This window comes from Hippopotamus amphibius, chromosome 1 (genome assembly GCF_030028045.1).
Source record: "Hippopotamus amphibius kiboko isolate mHipAmp2 chromosome 1, mHipAmp2.hap2, whole genome shotgun sequence".
Classification (NCBI taxonomy): Eukaryota; Metazoa; Chordata; class Mammalia; order Artiodactyla; family Hippopotamidae; genus Hippopotamus; species Hippopotamus amphibius.
The window spans coordinates 16,455,611-16,479,062 of record NC_080186.1 but is presented as its reverse complement, the minus strand read 5'-3'; the positions used below and the strand labels follow the sequence as shown (position 1 = coordinate 16,479,062).

Genomic DNA, 23,452 nt, shown 5'->3' with positions numbered 1-23,452 from the left:
GGGTTCTTGAAGGTGAGGGGGAGGCTGGGGAAGGGGAGGGAAAGTGAGGGGGAGACAGGATCTAGAAAGGGGAAATGGGGACCCCCCCACCATTGAGACCTCTGGTAGAGACCCTGAAACTATCTGCCTATCTCCCTGCCCCACCAGCCTGAAACCTCCTTGAAGGCCAGGAAACATTACAGTCCCTGCTATTCTCCCAGAAGTGAGCTGGGGCCCTGACGCAGACTGTCTAGAGGACCTTTATTGTGTGACACCACCACCACCACCAACTACAACCCCAGCAGCAAAGCTACCACTCTCCATCTGAGCCACCTTCGGGGAGAATGAACGTAACAGAATCCCGTGCAAAGAGTACACTCCGCGTGAGCCCATTTACGTCAAGTACAGAAGCAGGAGCAGCTAATCTATGGTGTTAGAAGTCAGGGAGCAAGCAACCCCTGGCTGTCGTCATGTGCAGTTTCTCAACCTGGATGCAGGTCATACAGACATGTACAAAGTTTGTGAAAATTCACTCCGTACGGGTGTGCACTACTCTCTCTGCTATGTTATGCGCCAGTAGATTTTGAAATCAGTGAGCTGAAATCCTCAATGTCTTGAGAAGCAGCCGTTGCTGTCCTCACTTCACGGTGGGGCCACAGAGCCCCTGGGAGGGCTAACTACCTTGCCAGCAGGTTTGAGGGGTCCAGTAGATGCCATTCCCCTGCCCTTTCCTCTTGAGTGGTGGGAGGCTTGAGGCTGGAGCTTACCTTGGAGAGGGCCACATAGGGAAACTTGTCCATCTCCAGCCTGGTTTCTTCCCCCGGGTTGTGGTGGAGCTGACCCTTGAGGATGCGGGCGGCCGTCACCGTGGAGACGCCCATCCCTGCAGTGAGGGTGACTGAGCCTCAGTCTCTCGGGCTCCCAGCCTCTCCAATCAGCCCTCTTGGCCACCCAGAGCTCCCTAGTTTGGTGCCAAGGTAGGCTGGGCAGTGGGCACCAGAGCATGACTGGGTGGCCCCTTTCCTCCTTCCCTCCCCAGACCCTCAGGGTCCACAGCCTGGCCCCCCATCCTCTTCAACAGGCCCCCAGGGCCCCAGCCTCTGCAACACAGCCCTCTTCACCTCTGCCTGGCTCCCCGGGCCCCCACCCAGCCCCTCCCTTGGGCCCCCAGGCCTCACCATCTCCCAGGAACAGGATGACATTCTTAGCCACATTGGTGTTGAGAGTCTGAAGCCTCAGGGCATTTTTCAGGGTCTGCTGAGCTTGGTCTCTCCAGTACTTGGGGTCTTTCTCTTTCTCTGTACAGACAGAGAGGCAGAGTTATTTGGCAGGGGTGGGGGGGTGGGGGGCAGCTTCCCATCCTCAGCCATTACTGACACCAACTTCTCATTGCTGAGGGCAGGGCTGTCTGGACTCGGCAGAGGAAGCAGTAGTTGCCCAACTGAAACAGCCGTCGTGAGGTCTGCAAACCTATGCCAGCCTAATCCTCCAAACAAGCCTGTGGGCCCTGGGTCTTCTCCTCACATCTGAGACTGGAGAGACCAAGGCTCAGAGACACCAAGCGACTTGCCCACGGCCACACAGCTCTGGCAGACACTGGCAGATTGGGCTTCACTCCAAAGCCCACGCTCTTTCCTTCCACGCAGCAGAGAGACATTGTGCTAAGGCAGCAAATGAATTGTGTTAGCACAATTAGGAGGGTGATGTTTAACCTAGTCAAGAGAACAAACTACTTCCAACTGCAGGAGCCCCCAGATGTATCCAGCCATCAATTATAAACTCTGCCTGGCTTATTCATTAAAATAAGCTCAGCAGGAACCTGACTTAGCAACAGCTAAGCAGTGCTGGAAAGCAAAACTCACCTTTTTTTTTTTTTTTAACATATCAGATTTAACGTAGCCAAGTACAACCTCACTCCTGTTGAGATAAATTAGCAAAGAAGTCATTCTGTGTCCCTAATCTTGAGAAAAACTGGGGACCAGGAATGCCCTCTTCTCTCTCTCTCATGTCCATGGGTCTAGTCGTCAATTCTCCAGTGGAAAGAACACTCTAGTGCCTGACAGCCCTCAATTAGGACCGCAGCTGTGCCAAGCAGCAGCTGTGTGGACAAGCGAGCTCCCTGGACCTCAGTCTCCTCCCCATCAGATGCAGGTGTTTGTACCTTCCTCAGGGTCCTCATGAGGACAGGATTAGAGAAGGCAAGCGACACATCTGACCCACCGGAGAGGATCAACGCCCCCCACCCCCAATAATTCCGTGCCAGACCTGGAATCCCCTTGTCTTCCAAGCAGAGGCCCAGGACGCCCACCGTCTGCCGGATTCTCCTCTGTACTTGGGCCCCATCGAATCTGCCGAAGTACATAAGCCTAGAGAGGGGAGCTCCTTGGGGATTCTCTCTATCAATAGCCTCCATTGCACGGACGGAAGGCTGAGGCAGGAGAGGTAGGAGGGTCCTGTCCAAGGTCATGTTACACGTTAATGGGCTGAAGACACAGGCCTCATCCCTTGGCCCAGCTCAGGCCCGCAATGTGCAGGTGAAGAGCACAGCTCTCCTTTCTTATACACACACAACACCCAGGCTTGTGCCAAGTGGCCCACACACAGCAACAGCGCCTTCCCCTCTCCACAGCCCTACAGAATGGCTACCATTACTTCCTCCACATTATAGAATGAGGAAACTGAGGATTCTGAGATTGAGCCACAGAGGAATAGGAAACCCACACATCTTTGTGGCTGTGCTCCTGTCTGGGAGGGGCGGGGAGGGTGTGCCGGCAAGGAGAAAGAAGGAAGCACCCGGTTCTCCGCCTCAAGTCGAGGACCCATCCCCTCCCCACGCCTCCCCCTAGAGGCCCCATCCGCACCCCGATCCCGTAGCCCACCACCTTCATGCTGGCAGCCCTCAGTGCCACCTCTCTTTTCTGAAGCTCCCCAGTTTCAGACCTCACGGGCAGAGGGCCCTGACTGGAGCCCAGAGAGCCTTGGCCCTTCCATGTGGCTGTGTGCCTTTAGGCAAGTTCCTGCCACTCAAGTTTCTGCTCCAGGAAAGTGGGAGGACATAGCCACTCGCAGGCAGGTCCAGAATTAAGTGAGGTAAAGCCTGGGCAAGTGTTTTTTTGTTTTGTTTTATTTTTTTGAAACTTGGGTTTGTTTTATTTCCAAATATACCCTTTTTTTTTTTTGTCTGTGTTGGGTCTTTGATGCTGCACGTGGGCTTTCTCTACTTGCAGCGAGTGGGGGCTACTCTTCATTGCTGTGTGCGGGCTCGTCATTGCAGTGACTTCTCTTGTTGTGGAGCACGGGTCTGGGCACGTAGGTTTCAGTAGTTGCAGCATACAGGCTCAGTAGTTGTGGTTCGAGTGCTCTAGAGCGCAGGCTCAGTAGTTGTGGCCCATGCGCTTAGTTGCATGTGGGATCTTCCAAGACCAGGGCTCGAACCCATGTCCCCTGCATTGGCAGGCGGATTCTTAACCACTGCGCCACCTGGGAAGTCCCTTTAATTTATTTTTTAATTGAAGTATAGTTGATTAAGACTATACTTTCAGGGATCATTTCTATAGTTTGTGAAGTATAGTTGATTTACAATCTTGTGTTAATTTCTGCTGTACAGCAAAGTGACTCAGTTATACACATATATACATTCTTTTTCACATTCTTTTCCATTATGGTTTATCCCAGGATATTGAATATAGTTCCCTGTGCTATACAGTAGGACCTTGTTGTTTCTCCATTTTACATGTAACAGTTTGCATCTATGAACCTCAAACTCCCTGGGCTAGTGGTTTTGATCAGGGAGCCCCCTAGCTCTGGGCGGGTTTCAATCTCCCTCCCGCCTTCATCCCACATACACAGTGCCAGGGCTTTGGTCAAGGAGCTCCTCTGGCCATTTGGGTGCCATCTGGGTGGTGATGAACTTCCACCCGTCCTGCCTTCCCCGCCAGCCCCTGGCACACCCCCCAGGGCCAGGCTGCCATCAGCCTCCCTGTTCTCATTGCTCCTTCTCCACGTAAGTCCTGTGACCCATTTGCCAGTTCCCTGCTGTGCCTGCTCCCTGAGGGAATGGGCCTCTGGTGAGGGCAGAGCCCTTGTCTTTTTCACCAGCGCCATCCCAGGTTCCAAGAAGGGTTTAGTGGATGTCAAACTGACTTCATTGTCAGAGGACTGGTTTAAGCAATGGTGGCTTTGAACAACTGAGTATCAGGAGGCCATTTTTTCTGAGACCATTAAATGACACTCAGAAATGCCCATGCTGTAATGAATGCTACGTTAAGAGTACTTTGTCAGTACCTACTGTATGATTCCGTTGATGTGAAGCTCAAAACAGGCAAAACTCATCTAAAGTGGCAGGGGTAAGCCTAGTCTTCCTCTGGCTTGGGGCAGGAAGTGGGGGGATGGGGGTTTGGGAGGGGCATGGGAAAGCCCTTGGCGTCCCATGACTGGAAATGTTCTTTCTTGACCTGGGTGATGCTTACATGGGTATAAAAACATGTAAAAACGCATCAAGCTATACCTTTAAGAGGTGTGTAGTTTACTGTAAGTTACACCTAATTTTTTTTAAAAAAGGAAAAGACCATGATGTAACACCTCTACCCACCCATCAGAATGGCTAAAATAAAACAGATACAAAAAACTGAAGAGCTGAATATTTGAAGATTTTTCATTTTGTCTCTTTTTCATCTTCTCACATCTCATCCATCCTCTCACCTTTCACCCAGGTGGGTTGTGAGTGCTGAGAAAGCAGGGACTCGGTCCCAGAGTGACCTTGAGCCTCCAAGGACACACGCCGAAAGGCATCATGGGATCACAGAGGGAGTGATGGCCTGAGAATCTAGCAGCTCAGGTTCATTCCCCAGGTCTGCTACTGACTTGCTGTGTGACCTGGGAGGGCCAGTCCCTTTCCTGCATCCCAATTTTCCTCGTCCGTTGAAATATCCTTCCTATGAGTACCCACTCCCTGCCTGACACTCTGACTGTCCCCTATAATTCCCACAAGCCCTAAGGAGGAGGGATTATCATCTCCACCAGCAGCTGGAGAAATTAAGGCTCAGGGAGTGCAAGTGGGGACTTGCAGCCACATGATGGACTGAGCCAAGGAGGGCTCCCCTCTTACAACAGACACTGAAATGCTGGGGGAAAAAAATCAAGAACAGTATATAGTTTGAAAAAGGAAGAAAAGGGGGAAGGGAAATCCCCAGGAGGCAGAAATTAAGAGGGAATTCAAAACCAGGAAAGTAAACAGGAGCTGATGCTGAGGGACCCTTGGGGTGTCAGATCAAATACAAGTCTAGTTTGAAACTGTTTGCAGGTACATGCTTTGCCTGGGAGTGATGGAAGGGATGGGGAGAGAAAGCCCGTCATAAAAATGTGAACTCAACTCCAAATCCGAGACTGAATTTATAGTTGTAAGAACCAAAAACTGAGAAATTAACATAAATACTCTTATAGAATGAGTTGAAGAATCAAACACAATACTGCACTGTGGAAACAATTTTGTGCATGTTTCCAATAGGAAACAAAACCAAAAACAACAACCAGAAAAAAAAAAAAAACAACAACACAACAACAACTCCTGTTGAAGGTGAGTTTACAAGCAAGAATTACAAAATATAAGGAAATGTACTATCACGAGGGAGAGTTAAGCAGACGAAATCAACAGGAGACTTAACATACCAAGGCTTGGAAGAGTTTATAGAATAAGTTCTATTTCAGATTCTTAGAGGTAAAGAGAGAATAGAAACCCCAATTAAAGAATAATACGAAGCGGAAAAGAGTGACCTTTCCAACACTAGCACATATAGAGGCTGGGATTTCCTGCTCTGAACGTTTGTTTCCGGCTCTTAAATATGTTGGATGGTTCTACGACCCTGAACACAGACACTGCCCTCATCCTATCCCACCTGCACCAGGTCTCCCCCTCCCTCCTCTCTGGCCCCCAATCCTACCTGGCACTAAGGAGTTGGTAAGGCAGGTGCCAATGGCCAGCACTAAGAATGGTGAAATCATGGTGCACTCCAAGACCTGCTTTCTCTCTGGGGCCCAGAGGTATGATGGATGTGGGTGGGAAGGGTGGGCTGCCAGTGGTCAGCAGTTAATTGATGTTCCAATCCTAGAAATTAAAAAAAAAAAAAGACATGAAGGTCACAGCTCCAGAGTTCATTTGTTCCTTCGTTGACTCACTCATTATTCACCTATTACAAGAGGCTGGGCATTGGGATGCAAAACCTAGGCGGTCCCTCCCTCAGGAAGCTTAATCACACAAACGGCTGTATAGGCATAAATGAGTTCCATGCTGCAAAGTGATTCCTTCTCATTTCCCAAGTGAATTCCCACTTTCAATCCATCTGAAGCCCAGAACCCATGAGAGTTTAAGTCTTTCTGTGCAGTGCTTCTCAAGCTGCGGCATGAATCAGGATCTTCTAGAGAGTTCGCTGAAACAGATTCCAGTCCCCTCCACCCCTCGCCCAGACACTCGACTGCATTTCTAATGAGCTCTCAGGTGCTACTGCTGCTGCTGCTGCTGCTGGTTCGTGGACCCCACTTTGAGAAGCACTGTTCTAGAAAATCAGTCATCAGCCTTGAATTGCCCGTGTCCCAAGCACATCAGAGACAAAACAAAGAGTCCACCTTGTCTTACAGGGACACCTGCATTTGCTCTTACAGAACAACTATATTTGCTATGTTCTCTTTTAGAGCTTGTCATTTATGGCGAGAGAAATACTCTCTCTCGCCATAAATTTTCTACATTTTCTACAGAAATGACATAGAGGAAAAGATTGGCTTATAAGTGTGGCCATTTCTGGGTAGTGACATTTTAGATGACTCTATTTTTTCATTGTCTTTCTTTGTGTTTTCCAAATTTTCCTTCTGGGTTGAGGTGTTACCTTTATAATTTTTTAAAAGTGTTATTAAAAAAAAAAAAAGACCGGAAGGAAATACACCAAAATGTTAACTGTGGTTTTCTCTGGGCAGTAGGACTGTGAATGATTATTTCTTCTTTTAATTTCCTTTTTTTAATTTTCCAAATTGCCTAAAATGAGCATGTGTTAACGGCCTAAGAATGTTTTCAAATTGTGGTCATCCTGTTACGATCACATGGGGTAATCCCATTGGCAGCTGAGAAATGTAAATACTAATCCTGTTGTGTACAAATGTTACTGGAAGATGAAGAATTTTAAATGGCAAGAGTTTTACTGGGAAATGTTATTATTTCCACCAAAGCCAAGATAAAAATGATTATTTCATTTGTTGTGGGAAATGGCAGTGATACACATTCTACCATCAAACTGAGTGGTAGGTTAGGTAAGCAACCACTCTAACTGGAAAAAGGATCTTGATTCAACCTTAAAAATGTGCATGGGGGGCTTCCCTGGCAGTCCAGTGGTTAAGACTCTGTGCTTCTGCTGCAGCAGGCCGGGGGTCAATCCCTGGTTGGGGAACTAAGATTCCTCATGCCCCGAGGTGCAGCCTCCCCCAAAAAAAAGGTGTGCATGGGGCACTCCGGTGCTTTTCTACTGCCTTCCTTGTCCACCTGGCTCCTTAAAAACCTGGCTTGGGGCCAGGGCCGGGGCGGGGCCCACAGGAAGGGAAGCACAGGAATTGTAAGGAAATACACTTCATCTAACATCTAACAGCACTTAACTCTGAGTCGTGGGATTTCAGATGACTTCTAATTCTTTAAGTCTACTTTAGTTTCCAAACATTACTAGAGTAAACTCTAACATCAGAAAAAAAGTTATTAAATTGATATACAATATCAATACAATCATAGCATGTACTTCTCTGTTTCGAAAGTAATTCCTTCCTTGTCCATTTCACCCCCCACCCTGGGAGCTTCTAAGAGCAGGGACTTTGCCTTGTTTGTTTGCACTCCAGTGCTTGGCACAGTAAATATTTACATCAGTTGAAAGTCAGAGCTCTAAGAGGTGGAGGTAGGGAGGAATCACCGAAAAATCCTCCCGTTGTGTGTGCAGAAAAGTCCAAGTGTTGGCAAGGAAATGGGACTACCAGAGTATCCGTTTACCACTGGTAGAGTGTAGATTGGTGCAACCACTTTGGAACACTACAGTACTACCAAGGTGACACCACACACATGCCCTCTAACCCACTCAGCTTCAACAGAAATGTACACATGTTCACCAAAAGGCATATATAAGAATGATCATATCAGCCTTGTTCATATGGCCTCAAAACTCTGTCATCTTCAGCAGGATGTATAAATACATTGTGTGGGTTCACAAGAAGGAAATGTACACAACAATGAGAATGGATAATTGAGAGCGCCACACACCAACATGGATGAATCCTGCAAAGGTGACATTGAGTGAAGAAAGCTGACCGGAGAGTATATATAGTGTGTGATTCTATGTATGATACAAAGTACAAAAACCAAGGGGGGAAGGGGCAATATAGGCGTAGGGGGTCAGGAGGTACAAACTAATATGCATAAAATAAGCTATCAGGGGGACTGCCCTGGTGGCGCAGTGGTCAAGAATCCGCTGCCAATGCAGGGAACTCGGGTTCGAGCCCTGGTCTGGGAAGATCCCACGTTTTGCTGTATGTACATTGTATTTCAATAAAATAAAAATACCACCCTCTGAGAGCTTATATAAACAGTCCATAAAGAACACTGACAAAATGTTCACGATTGTAAAGACCTGCACCATAATAACTTATGTAGTAGACAGAGAGAGACGTATGATCTCCTTTGCAGATAAGAAAAACAAGGCTCTGAAAGGAAAAGTGGCTCGTCCGAGGTTACAGACAAGCTGGTTGCAGAGCTGAACTCTAACCACAAAGCTGGGGATTACAGAATTAGCAACGAGGTGACCACGGTGATCCTCCAAGGGTGGGGATTCTGGTTCACCAACTATAGGATGAAGGTTCTGAAGTTTAACACATGGATAGATTCCTGTAACCTCCACCACAATCAGGGTATAGAACAGTTCTACCATCCCCAAAACTCTCCTGTGCTGTCTCTTTGTAGTCACAGAAGCTGCCCGTGCCTGTACCTGGCAACCCCAGCTCTGTTCTCTATCACTATAGTTTTGATGGATACTGTATTAAATCTGTGGATCAATATGGGGAAGATTTGCAGCTTGGCAATGTTCAGTCTTCTGATCATGAACACAGTATGTCTCCCTGTGCATTTAAATCCTACAGTCTTCAGTATACAGATTCTGTTAGATTCATATTGTTGTATTGCACTTTGGAAGGAGCTATGAAAATAGCATTGTTTTTGGGTTTGGGTTTTTTTTCTTTTTCTTTTGGCCACGCCATGCAGCATGCAGTGTCTTAGTTCCCTGAGCAGGGATGGAACCCCCACCCCCTGCAGTGGAAGTGCAGAGTCCCAACTGCTGGACCACCAGGGAAGTCTTTTTTTTTTTGTTTTCTTTGCCACACCACACAGCTTGTGGGATCTTAGTTCCCTGACCAAGGACTGAACTTGGGCCCTTGCCATCTTCTATGTAGTCAATCATATCATTGACAAACAGGGACACTTTTAGTTCTTCCTATCCAATCTGTATGCCTTTTATTTCATTTTCTTGCCTTATTGCACTGGCTAGGACTTCCAGCACCATGCTGAATAGGAGAGGCAAGAGGGGACATCTTTACCTTATTCCTAATCTTAGACGAAAAGCATTCAGCCTTTCAGCATTTGGGATGCTGTTTTGAGGTGTGAGGTGGGGTAGATCTGGTGGGGAAAATCAGGAACCGGTTTTGGACGTGCGGAGTTTCAGATGAAGTGGAGATGTCAAGCAGACCATTGCATATAGGCACCTGGCATCTGGGAAAGAGGTCTTGGCTAGAAGTATACACTTGGGAACCCTGGGGATATAGGTGGCATTTAAAGCCTTAATCAAACTTACAAGATCATCTAAGAAGAGGGAATGGAGATGTAGATAACTATATGATAAAAGCTCTCAGAAAACCAGGAATTGAAACAATTTCTTTAACTTGATAAAGACTTTATACTAAAAAAAAAAAACAACTAACGAACCATCATATTTATTGAAGAAACTTTTGGCATATTTCCTTTAACCCTGGCTTATGATTATAAGATCTGGGGGCAACCTCTAAGTCCACAACTAGGGGAGGGAAGTTGTAAAGAGTGGTGGGGGCAACATCTATGTGGCAGTTAAATTAGAAGTTAAAACAGTAGGATGGGTAGAGTTTAAAAACACAGGATTTCAGTACCTTGTATGTCAGTGTAAACCACAATCATACACACAACACAGCATAACTTGCAAGGACTCTTACAAATTCAACAACGTATTAAATAAAGCATATTAGCATGAAGACCTTTGGAAGGTAGTAGGATTGGTACTGGGGAACAGAGATGAAAGGGGAAATGAACAAATAAAACAAAAACCGAGCTCATGATAGTACCCCATGCACTGAGGAACAGGACATTCAACTCTCTGCGCTGCAAGCCCAAAACAAACACATAAATAAAGAAAACTAAAAGTGAAGTATGGCCGCAGGAGAACTAAAGGGCTCACCCAGCCCTGCATGGTTATTCTTATTTGTCTCTCTTCTCTGCTAGCCTGATGCTCTGTGAGAGTAAAGACCATCTCTTCCCCATCTCTGACTTCCAACCCCATGCACATAGAATCAGCCCTGTACACACTAACTTACTGAAAAGCCCCACGATTCAGGTTGGAATGCTCTGAATTTTGGCCCGAGGGATGTGGCATTGAGGAGGGCCTGTTCTGGAGACAGACAGGTGCCTTCTCCCATTGCCTCTGCCTGGAAAGGAGAATCTAGGAAACCCTTCAGGAGCCAGAGTCTCCCTTGCTGGCTCCCCGTCTCGGCCCCCACCCCACTCAGAGGCTCTAAGTCTGCTCTCCGGCAGCCCTGGGTGATGGGCTCCGTGGGGCCCAGTCTGGGGCTGCAGGGGCCCCGGCTGCCGACCACCTTCTGCCAATGCTCTGCCAGTTCAGAATGGAGACTCCGGGTGTGTGCCAACCCCTGGCACCCCACCTCCCAGCTGGACCATCTCTGCCAGGCTCCCAGCTACGTGCCCTGATTATTCATGGCAACTGTGCAGAAGCCCTAGCTGGGCTCTGGCCCTGGAGGAGGAGCAGCTACTTGGCAGGTCAGGGAAGGGAGTGGAGGCTGGGCCTTGGCCCTGGGGACTGACTCAGCACCCTGGGACAGAGGGCACTGGAGCCCCTTGGAGTTGGGCAGAAAGTCAGCCTTGGGGCTGGGTCTCAAAAGGTCTAGGACAAATGACAGAATAATAGGACTGGTAAAAATCACTACTACTTCTTGGGCATCTCACTTAATCCTCACAAGTGTTATTAGCTCCTGTTTTATAGTTTGGGAAACTGAGCAAAGGATCTTAGCTAGTCCATGGCCAAGTGCAGTTCAGTCCCAAGCTGACTCAGTCTCTCTGGGCCTTGGTTTCCCCAGCACAGAGAGGGAGAGTTACCAGTGCTCACCCGTCCTCTATCCCACAAGAACAAATAGAAGCCAAATGAATTTAGGGCAGGAGCAACTTCCCTGGAAGTGCAGTGGTTAAGACTCCACGCTCCCAGTGCAGGGGGCACGGGTTCAATCCCTGGCCAGGGAACTAGATCCCACATGCATGTCTCAACCATGAGTTCGCATGCCACAATTAAGGAGCTGCCGAGCCACAACTAAGGAACCCGCCTGCCACAACTAAGACTGGGTGCAACCAATTAATTAATTAATTAATTAATTTAAAAAAAAGAATTTAGGGCAGGAGATTTGGCAGGGGAAGGAACAGGCCGAGTTCTACCTGAGTGGCCTGGCCAGGCGGCAGGTGAAGAAGCAGACCAGGCTGAAGGTCAGCACCAGGAGAAGGAGGCTGAGGACCGCTGTAAGGACCATGTCCAGGGCGGGGGACAGGAGGGCCATCTTGAGTGAAGAGGGCCCCACGGAGCAGCCACAACCTGTAACACCCAGTCACACTAGCCTTGGATACCTGCTCCAAAGCCCTGGGTCAGTGGCCATGACCTAGCTTTGGTCCTTGGGGTTAATCTTTGGGGATTAGCCCAGGAGGGGTGAAATGGGAGGCGGAACAACCCTCGAGGCTCCCCTCCCCCAGCCCAGTCCTTCCCCACCTGAGCCCTGTTCATTCCTCCTTGTTCATTCACTCCTTTTTTTTTTTCAAATAAATAAATTTATTTACTTATTTATTTATTGGCTGTGTTGGGTCTTTGTTGCTTCACACTAGCTTTCTCTAGTTGTGGCGAGCAGGGGCTACTCTACATTGTGGTGCGTGGGCTCCTCATTGCGGTGGCTTCTCTTGCTGCGGAGCACGGGCTCTAGGGCGAGTGGGCTTCAGTAGCTGTGGCTTGCGGGCTCTAGAGCGCAGGGTCAGTAGTTGTGGCACGCGGGCTTAGTTGCTCTGAAGCATATGGGATCTTCCTGGAGCAGGGATTGAACCCACATCCCCTGCATTGGCAGGCGGATTCTTAACCACTGCGCCACCAGGGAAGTCCCTGTTCATTCATTCTTCATTCCCAAACATTTACTGAGTACCTGCTGTGTACCTGGCTCTGTTCTAGGTACTAAGGACTCAATGAGGAACAGGACAGACACGGTCTCTGTTTTCTTGGAGATTCCTAACCGGCCAGGGTAGGAAAAAGTACCTACTATGTGCCAGTCGTGCTGGGTACCTTATGGGATAAAAGCACAGAAGGAAAGGAACCCCTACCCAGGGTCACAATCATTTATTCCTCAGCAGTGGCCACTCTACCCCATTCACATGCCCGGGGACCTGAGTCTGCACTGAATCAGCCAGAGGGGCGAACCCACATCCAGAATAAGAGCAACTGCTCTGAGCACCAACTGTGTGCCAGGCCCCACATGAGCTTGACACTAGCATCCCCGCTTCCAGATGAAGGAAACAGACACTCAGAGGTGCAATGATGGAGTTGGAATTTGAGCCCAGATCTGCCGGCCCCCACAGCTGTCACCCCAGCTCCTGCACTGCCTCAGACCTGGGATAGCACCAGCCCTGCAGGGCAGCAAAAAAAGCTTCCGTCAAGTCTCAGCCAGGTGTCTTGGCCCAAAGCCAGCCATCACCAGAGAGTCAGCACACACAGGCTGGAGTGGCTGAGCTGCCACCTGCCTGGGGCAGTCTTTTCTGCTTCCAAAGTGTCCCCAACCCCTTTTTCATTTTCTCTTGGGTTCCTACACCATCTCATCAAATCAGGATGGTGATTATGGCTCCCATCTTACAGATTCAGAAGCTGAGGCTCAGAGAGGTAAAGCCATTGGACACACGCAGAGCCTGGAAGCAACCGCAGCTGTGTGCCTATGAGACCAGGCCTTTCCCGATTATATTTCCTGCCTCTTGGGACACCTCAGAGCCCATGGTATAACACACCCAAGGTTGGGGGGAGATGCTTTTACCCTCTCAGTGCCAAGGCAGAGACCCTGTTCTTGGCCCCAGAAAGGCCACTGAGTTCACCGGGAAAACAGGAAACCCGTTGCATTACTTCATTAAAACTTTTTCTTTCTCATATTGCATCAGGTCCTCATATTGCATCAGATCCTAACCACATCCTGGTAATGAAGGCAGGGTGGAGAGATTAGCCCCACTGATACATGGGGAAACCGAGGCTTATAAGGGAAGTCACTCTGTCAGCTCTCTGGTCCAAGCCAGCCAGCACGTCTGGTCCAAGTCCCAGCTCCATCACTTCCCAGCTGTGTGATGCTGGGTCAGTCCCTGCACCTGCGAGCCTGCTGCCTTATCCTCCTAACACCCATCTCCCATTCAGGAGAGCCCGGAGGTGGGCCAGGCACTGAATATACCTGATCTTACTTTAATCCTTATCAACAACTGAGAGCTAGAAACAGCTGTCTCTCTTTCCAGGTGAGGGAATAAAGGCCCAAGGGGCCACGGTGAAGAAGCCCCAGGGTCACCCAGATGGGAGATGCTGAGTCAGCCTCCTCTGCACAGGACTCTACACGGGACCTACCCAGGTCATCCCTGCTCCAGACTCTTTCCACCACAGCTCACCCAGGGACCCTCCCCGCCCCATCCAGCTCCCAGGCCTGGGACACCCTCTAAGGCTCCCCTACTCACCAGCCTAACAAATTGATATGAGACCCCAGGAGTGTCACCTTGTGCTCACTAGCAGTAACTGCTGGGGCCAGAGCGACAGTTGTTTGTCCTTAGGGAGCCCCCAGTCTAGAGGTCACAGTCCAAGAATGTCTGGGCTGGGAAGGGTCCTTGGACCAAATTTTCCTAAATGTCCCAGACCACAAAAATCACTTGGGGTGATTGCGGGAAAAGTGCTGTTTCCAAGTGGTACCCAGGGAGGTATACATCCTGAGGAGTGTATGAGGGAACTTTGTTGGGTAATGGAAGTATTCTTTACAATGATCTGGGAGGTACGGACAGTTTAAAGTGTATACATGTAAAAATTCATCCGGGGGCTAATAACCCCTGCCCTACCCATATTGTGAGGTGTGATAAACGTGTGAGGAGATTTGAGTTAAGGGAGTGGTGAGAAAGAAAAGGTGTCACAGTGTGGCTGTATTCAAATTTTAAGAGAGATTAAAGAGACATAACGACCCCTCCCCCCCAATTAACTACTAGCTCCCCACCCCCACCCCAGACCTACTCAGTCAGAATCTCCCAGGGCAGGGCCTGGCAAGTCATCCTACGAGCAGATTAGTTTGGGAAACATTGCCTTAGAGATTATCCCATTGCCCAGACGGGAAGACTAAGGCCTAAAGAAGAGGAAAGACTTACCCCAGGTCTCCCAGCTCCTACTCCACACAGACACACACGGGGAACAATCAGAACCAGCCGGTGCCAGTGCCCTCTGGCCTGTCAGCTGGGCCTTCTTGGCTCTTTCAAGGAGCTGTGGCTGAAGAGAAGGGCTGAATGTTCCCTGTGCTTCCGGGGCGCGAGGGGAATGGGATGGCAGTTGGAGGGGGTCCTGCAACACCAAGCTGGGTTGCAGCAGCTGCCTGGGGAAGGAGTGCCACTAAAGACCAGTCCAGGAAACTTTCAGCTGCAGGGTCAGCAAGGGGACATAGAATCGCTCTCGCAGCCAAGCCCAGCGTCGCTGGCAAGGCTTTTGCTGGCCGGGACTTTGTTCATTCACGGATGGAAGTTATTTATGGCTACCATAAAGCAGCCTCTGCGCGAAGGGCTCTGGAAGGAATGCGTGGTGGTCAGAGTGGGCTGCAGGTCAGACCCAAGGAGGGACTTCCCCAGAGGGCGGTGGGCCAGGTGCTGGGATAGAGCAAGGCTCAGGCCTCTAGCCGCTGCTGACATCACCCCATCTCGGCAAAAAGCAGACGTGGGAGTGCCCGGGGAGGCGCGGTGTCAGCCCTGCCTGCTGCCAACTCGCTGCATCTTTAGGGCCGTGATGAGACACCAGCTGTCCCCTCCAAGCACCTCCAGCCTCAGCAGCTCTGCACACTGTGTTCTCTGGCCTGGAACTGGTCTGGAATGTTCCCTGCTATCCACTCGACGACGAAGTCCTCCCGTCACCCTGCCCCCTCGACCTCAGATCTGCTGGGCTGCCCTGCACCCCCACCCCAGCCCGAGTGGTAGCTAAAGCTCCTCCACAAGCTCCCAGAACCCAGGCGCTCAAGACCTTGGTCACATTTACGAGTGAGAGAACCATGGGCGGTCGGCCCCTCACCATGGGGTGAGCTCCTAGAGAGCAGGGATCTTGCTCTGTGGACAGCGACAGCCCCGTGGCTGGCAGAGCCGGGTGCACGGCCAGCTGGCCGGGAAGGAATGTCAGGCGGCGGGTGGAAGGGTGGCGGTCAATGGCAAGTGACTGGAGAGGCAGCTCAGCAGCAGGATGTGAGCTCTGGAGCCAGGGCTTCAGGTTCACATCCTGCCTCTGCCCTTCTCAAGCTGAGTGGCTCAGGGCCAGGGGCCCCACCCCTGGGGCCTCAGGTTTCTCATCTGCAAAGTGGGAGAGGAATAGAAGCCACAGGGTCATCGTAAGGATTATCCGAATTAATACACAGAAAGGCTTAAAACAGAGCGTGGGACATGGGAAGTGGGCAATGAATGTCACCCAGCAGCCATGATCACTGGGCACGGGAGGATGGACTGTGGGGCAAGTGGGCAGCTGAAGGGCGGGAGCTGAGAACAGACAGACCCTTCTCTGCCCACTTGGCCAGCAGCCATTTGCCCTTGAGCTCACCATAGGCCAGCCCACTTGGAAGACCCGTGAGGTCTTTCTAGCTCTAAGATTCTAGAAACCAAAAAGCTTACCTGGCTGCTCTGCACCTCCACCTGGAGAAGGGGTTAATTATGCGGTGGAGGTTCCAGTTCCTACAGTTAAGGGGTGCCATGTTTCCTGAGAGGGCCAGATCTGTCTGTCTGTCTGTCTGTCTTTCTCTCATAGACCAGCATCCCACCAGGCGGCCTGATGCCTTCTTCTCCTCTTGAAGGAGAAAGAGAAAGACCACCCAGAATCAGCCGGGAAGGTTCCATGGAGGAGGTGGGAAGAGAGCCAGGCTGGAAGGATGCTAGGGTTGAGATGAATAGAGAGAGAGAGAGAGTGCACCGCGCTCCCTACAGGAGAACCCAAACGCGCAAAGGCAAGGAGGAAAGAACCCAGTATTTAGAGGTCGGGGAGAAAGGCAGGAGCGGACAGCCGGTGACAGAGGACAGAGAGGCAGCCAGGACCGACCACAAAGGGCTTTGCTTCCTGAGCTCAGCCTGGTCAAGAGCAGGCGCTTGGCATCCCCACCTGACTTACATGCCTCCTGCCAGCCCATTTCACAGGTGAGGACTCTGAAGCTCAGACCGTCTGCCCCTCGCCCAAGGCCACAGAGCAGAGCTGGAATCGGACGCCTCAGGGGGCTGGGTTCCAGAGCTAAAGATTTTTCTGCGGCTCCCTGGGGTGCCTGGCCGGTCTCGACACCACAAACTGGCTCTGTGGGCAGAGGACTGAAGCCAGTCAAGGTTCAACTGGTGGGAGGAGAGCGGGCGGCAGGGGGGCGAGGGAGGGACGGGGCAGGGTCCAGAGACACAGGGCCTGGGGCGGCTGGGGCGCCCGGGCGGAGGAGGGTCAGGGATGGCTGCTCCATGGGTACAGGGCTCCCACCAGCCCACAGAGGGGACATGTTCTGTCCCAGACCTCCGTGCTCTGGGCCGAGCCCGGGAGCTGAGAGGCGGGGTGGGGCGGGGCTGGGGGTCCGCTGAGTGTCCCTGAGGTGCTTGTCACCCCGGCACGCTGGCACCTCCCTCAGCACTCCTGCAGCGGGAGCCCCTCGGGTACCAGGAGACGCAGCCATCCCATCCTTGCTCTCGCAGTGGACAACAAGAAAGGGAAGGCACACAGAGGCTATACGGCCCCCCCAGGGTCACAGCAGGGATGTCTCCCCACTAACCAGCGAAGACTTGGGGGGCTACTACCAGAAGCCCAAGGCACTCTGCAACATAGCATGGGTGCCAGTGCCTTGGAATCCCAGACATTAATGATTTCTGTCAACTAAAAAGAACATTCCAAACTGAGAATATTCTAGAAAAACCCTTATTTTATATACTTTGTCGTTGTATTTGTAATAAGAACAGCATACCTTTTCATAGCCCTTAGTATGTGCCAGACATTGTTCTAAACACTTTACATACAAACATATATATATATTAAAATATTTATTTATTTGGCTGCACCGGGTCTCAGTTGTGGCATAAGGGATCTAGTTTCCTGACCAGGGATTGAACCCAAGCCCCCTGCATTGTGAGCGTGGAGTCTTAACCATTAGACCACCAGGGAAGTCCCAACACTTTACATATATTAACTTATTCAATCTCCACAATAGCCTACTAGGTAGGCACTATTATTATACCCATTTTACAGGTAACAAAACAGAAGCACAGAGAGGTTAAGCACCTTGCCCAAGGTCACACAGCCAATAAGTGACTAAGACAGAATTCAATGTCACTTGTAGATGTTTCTGTCTCTCAGGGCCAAGTGTAAACTCCTAAAGCAGTTGGTAAGACTGGAAACAAACCGCATTTGTTCTACCTGCAATATACACATTACATGTTTGTAGATGAATGGAATATACACAGCTACCATTTGATTCACACTCACTATACACGCTTCCCAAGTGTCATTTTATTGTATGTGCATCAAAGCCCCCTGAAGGAGGGCTTCTTATCCCCACTTTATGGAAGAGAGGTGAGGTGACTTGCCCCAGGTCACACAGCATGTGAGTGGCTGAGGACTGACTGAGTCCAAGTCCTTGATCACAGGTGGCCTGCCCTGCAGAGGGGACCACCCAGGGTGTACAGCAGAGGGGGAGGGAAAGGAAGGAGAGGACCTCGGCTGGAGACCTGGCTCCACCCCTGGGCAGGACTCTGGACACACCCCTCCACCCTCACAACCCCCTACTACAGCTGGTCCTCACGCAGGACCCTGGACCACCGTGGCTCTTCCCCCTCCCTGCCCCCGATGCCCCATGTGCCCTGGCAGCCTTCCTCCAGGAGAGGAAACCTCCATTTCACAGACGGGCCCACACAGGCCCTGTAAGAAGAGGCTGAGGCAGCTCTGGACTTTGGGGAAATGGGCCATGAACTTGTAACCTTCTGGGTGGCAGCCAACACAAGCAGTATCCCTGGGTGGCATGTGTCCGGTTTCTTGAATGCCCAGCTTGCGTCAGAACAGGGAGTACACGGATGTTCCCAGAGACAGGTCTCACTGCCCTGGGCCCACAATAACAGCGCTCCTCACATTCCCAGAGAACCTCCCAGCTGGTGGAGGCGCCTGGCACCACTGCATTTGCTATCCATGGTGACCCTGGGAGGTACAGGGCAGGGATGCACTGGGACCCCCAGGCAGGAAATACGGGCCCATGGAGGCGAGGGTCCCAGCTAAGGGCGCACAGCTGAGCAGAGCCCCCACTGCTTATTGGCTTTGTGACCTTGAGTGAGTCACTTCCCCTTTCTGGGCCTCAGTGTTCTCCCGAGTCCAGTGGGGATAACCAAAGAGAGTGCTTATGTCACTCTGCTATGATGAGAATGAGAATTTCAACTAAACAATGAGATAAAGGCCCAGGGCTTGGCCCATATTAAACACTCAAAATAAATGTTAGCTAGTAGTAAAAGTGATAACAAGTGTGCCAGGCACTGTTCTAAGTGCTTTCTAGGCATACCTTCGTCTAATCTTCACAACGCCACGTGGTAGGTGCTATCATTGCTCCCACTGCACAGAGCAGTTCAGTAACTTGGCCAGGGTCACACAGCATTGAAGGGGGAAGGGGAGAAACTCTTAATGAATGAAGCACCTATTATGTGCTGGGAGCTTTTTGTTCAGCCTTCCAAGAATCCACTCAGGTGGGAATATCAGCTTGGGTCAGAAGAGAAAACTGAGGCTCAGAAAGGGGAAGGGAAGTACAGTGTCACACAGTGACCATGTGGGAGAGCTGGGAAGCAGGCCAGGCCTGTCTGGCTCCATACCCAGTGTGCTGGCTCCCTTATCTCAGTCACATGCCAGGACAACCTCCACCACGGTCACCATCACAGACGGCAGACTCCAGTGCCTCGGCCACCCCCGGTACAGGGACCCCCGTGTCAGTGTGCCACGTGCCCTCCCTCTGCCTGTGTGAGTATGTGTGTGTGTGTGTGTGTGCGCGCGCTGGGGTCCTGGCAGTGAGCAAGGCAGGGCTCCCATTGTATGTGCCCAGCCCCATGACCAGTCCTCAAGTCGGGCTGTTCCCTCTGCCTTAAGACTGGCTCCTCCTGGGCTCCTCGGGACCTTTCATACCTGGAACAGGCGGTCCCTCCATAAAGGGAGGGGCTTCAGTCACATGGGCCCCCTTCCTCCCAGGTCAGCCCCTCTGGGTTTATAATTTTACACAAAGAGGCTGAGATGGGTGGGGACAGCTCAGGGTTACAGGTCAGAGTCATGGCCAATTACTCAAGGGCTGTTTTCTCATCTGTAAAGCAGGGATAGTAAATGCCATTTCACTTCCATAGTAAATGCCATTTCACCTCCAATATTGGCTTCTTGGGAGGGAAGGAACTGTGCAAACTGTAAAGTGCTATGCAGATGTTTCTATGGCTTTCTGTTGCTTCCCCTTCTGATGAATGTAATGGACATTTGCTTAATTTTTGGCCACCCAGAATCCATTCCCCTTTCCTAACAACACCATAAAGTTTCCTTGGGAAGTGACTCTCCCATCTGCAGCCAAGTGGTTTGGGTAGGACTGATCCTACCTCCAGCAGCTCCAGGTGGGTCCTGACTGGCTTAAGTTGGAAGATTCTCTCCACCTGCATGGTGTGTTGTGAGGGTGCAGGGCAATGGAGGGGGCACTGTGTGGAGCCTGAAGATAAAATAAGTTCTCAGAAGGTGGAAGAGAGAGATGCAGAGAATCTGAGTCTTTGATGACATTGGTTGAGCCCCTGGAGGCAGCCATGCCTGAAGCCCACTTCTGAACATCCAAGTTACATGAGCTACTTAACTCCCCATACTGCTTACCTTGGATTTTCTGTTACTTGGAACACAGAGTCTGACGTCAGAACTCCAGTTCAGCCCGTTTTTCTCAGCCGTTTACATTGTAAGCAACTACATCATGTCACTCAGCAAGTTGTTTCTACCAAAGGAAAAATCTCGCAAACAAGCTAAAGATGAGTCAATAAGTTTCAAGTGCATAGTAAAATGAGGCCAACCAATACAAGTTAGGTTTTCTTCTTGGAATCTATAAACTTGTAGAATTGTAGGAGGTCTTTGGGCAGGATTTGCCTAAAAGCCCTACTATGTGCAGGACTCAGACCCTCCCCTTCCAACAGGTTGCTGTCAATTGAGTTTAACAACTCTTTGACCACCAGGTTCCAAGCATCTACTGTGTGCCTAGCCCTGTGCTAAGGGCTGCAGGTACAACCTCTGCCTTCTAGGCCCTTTGGTCTAATTACAATACACATTTTTACTGTATTTTACACAAAGCCTTAGGAGGCTGGCCTTGCAGGGGGAGGCGGGGCGGCAAGGGAACTGCTATACCCATTTCACTGAGGAGGAAACAGAGACTGAAAGAGGTGCAGTGTCTTGCCCAATATCCCTCTGCTAAAGAGGGACAGGGCTAGGCCATACTCCAGGATCTGCCTGGCTCCAAACCCAGTGCTTTTTCTTCTAGCCTTTGCGGTGGCAAGGCTGGTGCTGGCTGACATTTCTTTGAGGTAGTTTGTTCCATTTAGGGGCAATCACAATGGTTTTAAAAAAGCTAAAGAAAGCACGGAAGCCAAGTATCATGGGCTTCCTGTTTGCCCCAGGGGTCTTGGCTCCATGAGAAGCCCCAGTACTCAGGCCCATCAGCTTTACTCTCCTACAGGACTCACCTCCTGCAGGCTGTGACCAAAGAGGGACCAGCCACCACCCTAAAATCCAGGCCCCAAATGCTTTCATGGGCAGCCCTTGGCACTCCAACCAAGCAAGCTGTCCTGGCCTTTCTCGTGCCTCTGCCCTGCATCTCTAAGATCCAACTGATATGGCCTCAATATCCCCTATCACCTAGGGCCTTCCCTGCATGTTATTCAACCAACATGCATTTGACCACTGTTTATTGAGCATCTACTATATGCCAGGGGCTGTTCTAGGTACTCAAATTGCTGCTGGTGGGGTGAGCAAACAACAAGAAAATAAGTAAAATCAATAGGATGCCAGGTAGTGGTAAGTGAGATGGAGAAAAAGAAGGCAGGGAGGAGAGGTGGTGTTTGCAGTTTTAAATAGAGAGATCAGAGAAGGTCTCACGGGGAAATCATCTCACTGGAGCCTTGAGATAACCCCATGCAGCCGAGAATGTGATTCCTGAATTGCAAAAAGGAAACTGAGGCTTCAGGATTAAATCAAGTCTATGCATGCCAATCTAACCAGCCATGGAGCTGAGATTCTAGTGCAGGGCTACTGCTGCTCCCCCACATGCCCTCCCCCCTACCAAATGGTACCAGCAGCCCTTTTGCAGTCTCTGAGAGGTAAAGCCACATGTTCAGACCTGCAGGAGTACCTGACGGGGCTGGGGTCAGCCCCAGTGCCACCCTCTGGAACTGCTTCTTAGCAAGACCTACATCTGCTTCCACAGGCCTCATTCTCCAGTTACAGCTCTGGGCTTATCAAATCTCAGTCCTCCTCTTTGCTGACTCCATGTCCTCCAAGACTACTGCTGTCTTTCTCAGAGCCCCTTTGGCTCTCTATCCCAGGTCATATGAGCTGCTAATTGTCCAACCCACCTTTGTTCTGCCTCCTCAATTAACTTCTGGCCCATCACTAAACCTGCATTTGCACGAAACCTACAAAAGACATCTTGTGGACAGCCTAGGGGGGTGGGGCAGACAGCTGGCCGTACATGTGTAAGGGGGAGGGGGAGCTTCGCACCAAGCTTTCCCATCTGGATTTGTCCGGTAATCTCCCAAAGCCTAGACTAATCTTTCTGAACACTGTGGCATAGTGGAAAGACCTTGCCATGGAGGAGCAGGACATGGGGTTAAGTTCTGGCTGCGGAGCATTGAGAGTGACTTGAAGTCTGGGCCTGCAGCTTCCTTATCTGCAAAACAGGGTTACCGATTCTCATTTTGCAAGGTTGTTTTAAAGAGAAAATGCAATACAGACTATCTGTTAAGCAATAAAATTTGAAGAGCATTTAGATAGGGCCTGGCAGGCAAACCTCAAGATTTTGTTGAATGGAATGGGGAAGTCTGTATGATGCTGAACAACCACCACCAGCACAACAACAGCTGCATCCATTGTGCTCCTGCACTCTGAGGCAGGCACCCTTAATATCAAGCTTATTTTACAGAAGAAGGAAAAAAAGCACAGAGAGGCTAACCCACCCCGAAGTATAAGTTCTTAACCATTATGCTAGGTTAGTAAATGAGGCGTCACGAACTGAACTAACTACCCATTGAAACACAGCCATTAAGTCCAGAACCTTCATTCTTAATCACTGTACCAGCTTGTGAGAGCTGAAAGGGGCTCTAGGACTAACCTAACAACACTCTCGTTTTTTACCCAGCAGGAGTCTAAGGTCCAGAGAGGTGATGTGACTTTCCCAAAGTCACACAATCAGTTGAAGAATAGGACAAGCACCCCGGTTTCCTAACGCTAGAACCCCACACCATCACTGAGTATCACATTGACCGTGAGAGGCCTTCAGGGAACGAGTCTTGAGGATGTACCAGAATTTTTCCAGCAGAAGTGCAGGGAAGGCAGACTTCCTGCAGAAGTCTGAGGGAACAGAGGGAACAGCCCAAGCAAAGGCCTGGCGGCCATGAAACTCCTTTTTTGGAGAATAGTGAGCTGTGAGGTGCATGCAAAGGTTGGGGCAGGAACAGACGATAAGGCTGATTTTTTATATTAAACCATATTTCATATTTCCACATGGTTCTTTTATTGTGTAACACTTTCTTATACTATTTTATGTTGTTAAAATCTTTATTTCTTTTGTGTGTTTCTAATGATCATTAAAAATTCTTGGTCTCTCTGTTCTAACAGAGTCACTGTGCTATCTTGACTCTAGTGCTATCTTG

General features: G+C 50.2%; 1 protein-coding gene across 4 annotated transcripts in view; it reads right to left on the bottom strand.

Annotated features, from left to right (window-relative positions):
* Positions 1–23,452, bottom strand: part of ALPL (alkaline phosphatase, biomineralization associated) — a 58,637-nt gene that overhangs the window by 14,033 nt on the left and 21,152 nt on the right. Inside the window, exons 1-4 of one of the 4 annotated variants that reach the window (XM_057744349.1) lie at positions 16,689–16,732; positions 5,919–6,082; positions 1,158–1,277; positions 747–862 (exon numbers count right to left, since the gene is read on the bottom strand). In XM_057744349.1, the coding sequence (XP_057600332.1) occupies positions 747–862; positions 1,158–1,277; positions 5,919–5,979 (297 nt within the window). In that variant the 5' untranslated portion in view covers positions 5,980–6,082; positions 16,689–16,732. Of the gene's footprint in view, positions 1–746; positions 863–1,157; positions 1,278–5,918; positions 6,083–14,707; positions 14,751–16,198; positions 16,256–16,688; positions 16,733–23,452 lie in introns of those variants that run through there. The other 3 variants (XM_057744364.1, XM_057744356.1, XM_057744341.1) reach the window with 3 other exon arrangements.